This window comes from Phyllobates terribilis, unplaced genomic scaffold (genome assembly GCF_046119375.1).
Source record: "Phyllobates terribilis strain yellow unplaced genomic scaffold, ASM4611937v1 Scaffold_13__5_contigs__length_258822181, whole genome shotgun sequence".
NCBI classification, from domain to species: domain Eukaryota; kingdom Metazoa; phylum Chordata; class Amphibia; order Anura; family Dendrobatidae; genus Phyllobates; species Phyllobates terribilis.
Window position 1 is genome coordinate 142,538,144 of NW_027362773.1, and position 8,979 is coordinate 142,547,122.

Here is an 8,979-nt window from a genome sequence, read left to right on the forward strand (position 1 = left end):
TACATCGGATAAAGACCACCTAGGAACTCAAACAAAACAGAGAGATGTGGGGTTGTAATAACTCCCTGATTTGAATTTCCAAACATTTCCCAGAACTCTCAAGAAAAATGATCTAAATTTCCTTAAAGTTTACCCCTCCTCTCCTTTGGTGTAATAGAATATTTGGCAGGGCATGGGTTAAACGATGGCTGCAGGCAGGGTATATAACCATTAGCCAGAGCTGTGCCATGTGTTCAGTGTCTGTGTGGGAAGAGCTCCCTACTAGGAATCTTGAGTCAGCAGTTAGCAGAATGTGTGCGTGCATGTTTTATCTGTGACACTCACACTGTAACAAGCATGCTCTGTGAAACACGTCACAAGTGCTCTCAATCCTTATACAAAGCATCACTTCAAAGGGCAGCGAAAACAAGCGTTTTCCTAGAAATGAATTAGCCAAGGGGCCCTGAATACACACACATCCCCGCAGATCATCTGCAGTTCATGTTACACATAGCCTCGGGATGTAGACCGACCAAGAGGTTCGTTTACGGGGGGGGGGGGGGAGGGTGAAGGTGGAGAACGCAACGTTTCCTACCTGCCTTACTGCTAAACAATGCATATTTGTCAACAATTCATCATTTCACCAAGCTGACGGATATACAAGTTATCACTAATTTCCAATGTGCAATCAATTCACCAAGAGCTAAATAAATGCGGGCGACAACGAGTCCTTAGATGTATACCCCAAATACACGTGATGTGGAATCAGAATGATAAAAGATTCACAATAATCTTTGAACTGATCGTCGGGGGTCTCGCCAACCGCCAGTAAAGGTCCGGATTTGTCGTGATGTTATTACAAGCCGGGAATCTTAGTGCCGATGGTTGAGCTTGTAATTCTCATCATTTTATAGCTCGCAGGTGCAGACCACCATATGTTCTGCTCAGATCGAGATCTGATTTTCTCGGATGTGGAGAATTAAAAAAAAAAAGGAAAAAGTTTCTCCATCTTCTCCATTCTGTCTGTCCGTGAAAATCAGACTGCGCTCTGATGTCACTCGAGTGCGCTCTGATGTTTTCCCCGGACCCATAGACATGAATGGGCGAGTGCCATCCGATTATCAGAGACAAATCGTGCATGCTGTCATTTTTTTTCTTGGACCAGTCTGTCCGAGAAAAAAAAATCATACACGTGCGCTGCCTCAATGAATAACATTGGTCTGAGTACTACCTGAAGTTTTAATGGATCGCACTCATCTGCACTAACCATGGGTGCAACTAATGATATAATATCAGTGATCTAGACAATAGACATACATCACTTATAATCGTTATCATTCCAATGTATATCCGTAAAAAAAAAAAAAAAAGGTCACCTGTCAGCGGATTTTTAATAAGTTGTCCAGAAGAAAAACTCAGGTTGCCAATCCTGCAAATCATTCATTAAAAAAGAAAGGCTTATTATCTCAGAAAGGATTGATATTGACCACTATTCAACCTTCTTTGCAAGTTCCATGTTTGGCCCAACAAAAAAATAAGCTGACGGGACGAAGTAACACTTCCTAGCACCACTGCCACTTTATTCTTGTAATCATCAGCCAGGGCACTGGTTGCATATCCTATCAATATGCCACCCAGAACTATTCACAATTTAACACTTTACAATGACATAACATATATGTAGCACATTTATATACATACTATAACAAATCATCATTATATGCTCTAGGAACATAATAAACGGAGAATTCCCTTTGCCGGAAATCGAAAGGCAATGATGCATGTAAAGGGTTAAAATTGCACAAGCGCCCTATGACCCCCAGCATTTTGCGAGCAGTTATCTATAAGCAGAGTTCACTCCATTTAAACTATTTCAGACTATTTTGTAAGCTCAGCACAGTTAAACCAGAAGTCAGACTTAGCTTAAATGCCCTTTACTCTGACGCCCTCTAGTGACATTACAGGGTAATAACTGTAGTCAGATTTTGCAGATTTTACTTTTTCTCCGCTTTTTTTCTTCCCCAAGCGATTATTTTCATCCTTCTCCCTATCCAGCATTAATTCCTTTCTTCATTCTCAGACAGACTTTACAGAAGCACCTGGCACAGCTAAGCATCACAGTCAGCACACAGCTAGTCATTTACTACACCACTAATTAACAAGCGGCAAAGTGAGCCAGAAAACAACATCCTCAGACCTGTCTGCCAACCACCTTTCACCTTCCCCACCAGAGCATCTACACACGTTCACCTCTACCGCTAACCCACCAAAAACTTCCTTTTTTTTTTTTTTTGCAACTGCAGTGGAACTACAACTCCCAGCATAGCCAGCACCTTGTTTAACACCAACCTTACATAACCTCACAAGAGCAGCGTATCATTAATTGCACAGAGGGTTAACTGACCATAATAAATGACAACATGCACTGCCTGATTATCATAATGAGCGTGATCAGACGTGACGTCATGGCTTATGTGTCATGACGCAAAAATCATTAACTCCGTGTAATTTCATTCAACCCATCATTTCATAAAGCTCTGGTTGTGATAAGGCATGGGGGGGGCTCCTATCACGTCACAGCTGTGGAGATGATGTCACCTGAGCCATAAGAACTCACAACTTTCTTAGATAATTATCTCATCTAAAACCTTATTCCTTGCAGAATGACACTTACTGGAACAAAGGAGCGGAAACTTGTATGTTGTCATCTGCTGCACTGAAATCACTTTATTATTATTAATATTATATAAGATTGATTTTCTTCATCCATCAAGTCACCATGGCTCAAGATCAAGGCCGTTAATTAATAATAATAATTCTTATTACTGTATTGACTATTGATTTCCCTCTCTCCACCCCCCACCATAGACCCCCCAAGGAGTTACCTGTACACCCCGCCAGGACTGGGCTGTGCAGCTTCTGTTCTTGCATCTTAGTTGCTCCATGTCTTTGCTTATTGTAATTGATTTAGCGGCTCCTGTCGATTTGGAGGTTACAACAACTTTTTTTTTTCTCCTTTATATATAATTGTATAAGATGCTGTATGTGATGTCTCCAGGCTGCTGGTATATACTGGTGCTGCTGGTTTATTGAAGTTACTGGATGGGATGGAGAGAGGTTGAATGCATTGAGAAGTCTTCTCACTCAGGCTACAATAATATTCTTGTTAGCTGCTCCAGTCCTAGGGAGACAGACTGAGGAGGCAGCCTGCCCTTTCTTTTATACACCCTACCTCCCCCCTCTTCTCCCCCTGCAGTGGGCATGTTCCTGTGCATCCACACCCCTTCCCCCCACCCCAAAAAGAGAATAAGCGAAAGTGTCTAATCAAGAGCACAACGCCTGGGAGTCATTGTTCTTGATTTCATTCACAAGTTTACTTGATACTATTGTACTGTGCTGGGAGAGGTAACAGCACCGCTGCTCGGCGCTATACTTCCCTCATCTGTCACCTCCGGGGCATTCCCATAGGTCTGCCACTCTCATATAGTCCTGTCTGCCACTAGAAGGAACCATAAAAGGTTAAACCATTAACAAGCAACTTGTAGGATATTGTATTGTATAGGTATTATTATTTTTGTTTTATTATTAATTACATTGTTTATATTAAGAATTGTTTATTCATATTTCTATAAATATTATCAAAATAAAAATAATGACAGGTATATTATATCTATCTTCATGATATCTGCTTTATAGATTTAATATTTATCTACCATCTATAGATTCGGTCTATCTAGAACTCTATTATCCATCCATCCATCCATCCATCTATCTATCATCTAATAGTAAAGCAGCACCAGCCCACTCCATCTCTGGGTGCCAATTACTGATCCTCATCAATAAAGTGAAAAAATGGAGGCAACACTCCAAAAATAAAGTGCTAAATTCTAGAGCTTTATTGGCATATATGGCCAATAAAGTACTAGTGTTTCCGGATATTGCCACCATTTTTTACTACTATCTATCTCTATTTAACTCTTAGTCATCATAATTACTGCACTTTATACATCATTCTATTATTTATTTATCTCTGTATCATACATCACTCTAGTCCTCTATCTCCAATCTATTTATCTATCTATTATCTATTATCTATCTATCCATTATCTATCTATTATCTATCTATCTACCTATTATCTATATATCTGTTATCTATTATCTATCTATCATCTATCTATATGTTATCTATCTATTATCTATCTATCTATCTATCTATCTGTTATCTATTATTTCTCTATATATTATCTATTATCTATCTATCATCTATCTATATGTTATCGATCTATTATCTCTCTATATATTATCTATTATCTATATATCTATTATCTGTCTCTCACCCATCATAATTGCTGTTCTTTTTACACTATTTTATTTTTATTTATTTATCTCTGTATCATATATCACTCTATTCCTCTATCTCCAATCTATCTATCTATCTATCTATCTATCTATCTATCTATCAATCTATCTTCTATCTATTTACTATCTATCTTTCCATCTCTTACCCATCATAATTGCTATTCTTTATACATTATTTTATTTTTATTTATGTATCTATGTATCATATATCACTCTATTCATCTATCTATCTATTTATCTATCTATCTGTCAATCTTCTATCTATTTATCTATCTGTCTATTCATCTTACTAAATTGTATCTATAATACATAATTAAAAAAATCAGGAACATATATATATATATATATATATATATATATATATAAAATCAATATAGGAAAGGATTACTCCTATTGACAATTTGAGTTCTTTTTCACTAATTATTGCACCAATTATAATAATAATAATTTTATTTATACAGTGCCAACATATTCCGTAACCCTGTACAATTAGACCAATATAAAATCAATGAAATGTATGTTAAAGATTTTTACATTGACTACGTTTTACTTTTTTTTTATTTTAATGTCCAATTAAATGTGTAAGAATAAATTACAGGCATTTGGTTTCTACAAAAACAATATGTTGATCAAAAACATAATCATAAAAATTAATCTTTTAAATAATATTTATTAATCATCTATTTAATAATATTTATTGTTAATAAGAATAGTCTATCTATTTTGCGTTGCCTTTTGCTGCATTAAAGTTGACAATCAGTTAACCTATGTTTTATTTTCTATATGTTGATTTATGAGACCTCCTAAGGAAGTAGAGGCATTCCGTTGTATTTTCCGAGGCTGTTTATATATATATATATATATATATATATATATATATATATATATATATATATAAAATTATGTTAAAAACAATTGTAAAAATTACTGGGATTAATCACTTAAAATTTGTTCAGAGTGCAGAATAGATTTGACAGTATATATAGCGTTTAATAGAAAAATAAAGTGAAGAAAAAGAGGAGATTGCTCTGTTAGTAGCCTTGAAATAATGTAATATATTCTATACAAAAAAAAATATTTTTTATCACGCAATTGGATTTTATATAAAAAAAACGATACTTGAACTAGAATTTAGACCTAAAAAGATCAGAAACTAAAAAGTAATCTGTGAGCGCATGATTTACTAAAAGTTGTCGTTCACTAAAAGTTTGCTCATTTTATATTATTGCACTGTCCACACTGTGATGTCCCAGAAACATTTATTATTTTCTATGCATCTGACTGCTCAGTCAACATGATCTATAATAATAATAGTTGTGCCTTAGGCATCAAAATAATCAGATATGACCAAGTCATTATTAAAAACTGATATGATTTATATCATTTGTATGGGTCATTTATCTAAAAATCCGCGATAAATGATAATTCATTGAATAGACCAGGGCACACAATGAAGTGTGTACAAAATGGATCTCATATAATTAATGGACACTCCTTTATGGAGACATGATTGCATCCCGATCAAACATACATTAGACTAGTTTTTACATAAAGGACAATAAATGATACAACTATACATTTTTTACTGCACCCTAAGTAGGAAAACTCTAGTTTATTCTGGGCCATATTAAGGCAGATAGTTAAATTAAAGCATCACCAATCATAGAAGAATCCCGACCACAAGAAAACATTCCTAAAATGAAAAGAATTGAAATACATATATATATATTTTTTTTTCTGTTTGTTTTCTAAATATATATATGTATATATTTTATAAAAAATATATTTATGCATATATATGTGTGTGTGAATATATATATATATATATATGTGTGTGTATATATATATATATATATACATACATATATATATATAATTTTCACTAAGTCCTGTTGATTATCTATATGACATGGTCCTGTTTGAAAAAAAAAGAGAAAAAAAAAGTAAATCAAAGGTCTTTAGTTCAGAGGCAAATTTTACTCAGCATTCATCAGTTGTGTAACATTTTCACTGACAGCTGAATTTTAGCAATATAACAAAATGTCTAAAAAAATCGGTACCATGGAAATTAAAAAATAATTGAAGAAATATAATACCAAATTGTAGACTAATCAACGGAATACTAAATGTGCTGATCAATGTATGGTGTATTTTTTTTATAAGAAAATAATATTATTTTATCACACATGTATCGTACTTGTATTTTATTACTTAAGTTACAAGAAGGCTTAATAAATATATATATGTAGATCATATGAGTCATAATCCTTTTAATTAGTCATCCTCACCAAGAAAATAAAAAATAAAAAAAATACTAATTATTTATTACACAACCCATTTTTTAAATACTACCTCTATTTCCTAGAGAAACATTTTTTAGGTCATGGCAGAGACTAGTTTGTGTTGTTGACTGACGTACTGAAAAAAAAAGTTTTACCTGTGAAATTTTTACATCCATGAATGCTTTTTATCTAATCTTTTAATTGTTGATATCAGTGTCCATTTTCTCTATATTAACTATATAAGTATATAGTTTATATTAGTTTATGTTGCTTATATAGCCCCAACATATTCTGCAGCACTGTACTGAGCTTGTCATCGCGCCATCAGTTCCTGTCCTCGATGGGTTGTTAGCCTTCACAGACACACACATTTCGAGTATATTTCATGACAATTTTTTGCTTAACATATAACAAAAACATAATTTTCAGAGCATCTTCGAGTCACGTCTAACCCTTTCAAATATTGTGCAAGAAAATATTTCCTGATTTATTAAGAATTCTTCCAAAAAAGTGATGAGTAAATACTTACTACTTATTTGCTATATTATCTGGTATCACCATTACCTGTCAGCCTGATTACGTCACAAAATCATTCTAGAAAGGTTCACAATTTCCCTAAAATTATTGCCAAATGCTCTGTAGATCATAGTTCATGAAGTGAATATTTAGCCAGAGAAATCACATCCGATAATAATATGTTGGCTACAATTTTCTGCTTCGTTAACAACTTTTTTGTTTTTATTTATATCAAAGTCTATGAAGAATTTTGGTAATTATTTATTCGTCCTTCTATATGTATTTTCTTTGTCAATCTACAGGAGAATTAATTAAAAAAATGAGCCTCACGTGTTACAAGTATTCTTGGACTTTGACCTTTACAAATGAGTTAACAAAATTATTTTTAATCAATCGGAGAAAAGCGGAATCCCAGCCTTCCCTTCATCTTTGACAAAAGTGAACATGAAAAGGTTTCCTACATATTCCATCTTTCATTGATACACTCTCTTTATAGTTCCTCCTACTTGGCTTTACTTTATTTTTTAACAAATTGATGACACCTGTAAGTGAATGGCTAGCTTGTAATGAACAACAAAACTGCTAGATCTATCTTTACTTGAATCTTGGCAAAGGTCCATAACTGTTCAATCAATGTCTCCCAATTCTTGGGCAATGTCAAAGATAATATTGTTTAGACAGAAGATTTTGCTTTTACTTCTTCACACAACAGTTGCACGCTACTCTTGATAGTTGCAATTCTCTTACAAGGCACAGAAAGCTTGGTGGCTGTAATACACACAACGTGACTTCATTATTCATGTTGGCTACTCTTAATATTTGTTGGTTAACAATATTTGAATGTTTTAGAACATTACCAGTACAGTGCTCTATATATTTAGCTATCATTTTAAACAGCTCAATATTGTCTCCAAACAGACCTCGGGAGAGTGTAACCTCACAAGTTTGTGGCATAAAAACATGACGCAGTTCAATAACAATTCAAAATGTAACTTTCCGCTAATTTTTTGTCTGGTAAAAAGAAGGGTCACTCCACACCTATCCCTATTTCTGAGAGCCCTTCCTTAAGTGACAACCTCATCAATTCCCATTCAGTCCAAAACACCACAGAACTCAATCTGCCAGGCTACACTAAGGCTTCAGAGCTCATTACAGGTCTTAGGGAAGCCAATTTCTTTCTAAACACTGGTCCCCTTTCCCAGGCTGACGTCCCACACAAATTCTACTAGGCCAAATGGTAACCTCCTACCACAACCCAACTCTGAGCTGACACCATCACTCAAAGAACCTACAGATTCCCAGCTCTCTATATTAACCAACAGGTCACCTTCAGCACTAGATAACATTGGGTAGATGTTAAGGCCCACTGAGCTTGGGTGACCCATAGCAATCTGAATAAACATACTCTATGCTTGTCAAATCAAGGACAGGGGGATTCACTTCAACTTTATCTTTGAAGGACCCAAATACACCTGGAGCCAAACCTGCTAACCTAAAGCCCTACAATCCAGTGTTGGCACCTGGATACCAATCCTGTAGAAAATCCAAAACTTTGAGATGGAAAAACCTGTTGAACAAGAAAGGGTTACACCTCATAGTTGCAAATTAACAAAAAAGTGATCCTTGCCCAAAAATAAAACACAAAATACAAAAGTTTATCCAATGAGAAAAAATACTGCCATGCCACTGATCCATGAAATTATCCCCAGAAAAACCCACACGTATTTTGTGTAATTTGTATCTGCAAGCAAGGTATTCATGTAACCTTGCTTAAACTGATGGACCAAACATCACTATGAAATATAGTAGTTTTTTCTGCACGTATTTCCTTATTACTTTGTTC

At 34.5% G+C, this 8,979-nt stretch overlaps 1 protein-coding gene across 1 annotated transcript in view; it reads right to left on the bottom strand.

Annotated features, from left to right (window-relative positions):
* Positions 1-3,208, bottom strand: part of IGF2 (insulin like growth factor 2) — a 49,905-nt gene extending 46,697 nt beyond the window's left edge. The window contains exon 1 of the mRNA XM_073658743.1: positions 2,865-3,208. Within this exon, the coding sequence (XP_073514844.1) occupies positions 2,865-2,924 (60 nt within the window). The 5' untranslated portion in view covers positions 2,925-3,208. The remainder of the gene's footprint in view (positions 1-2,864) is intronic.
* Between the last annotated feature and the right edge of the window lie 5,771 nt (positions 3,209-8,979).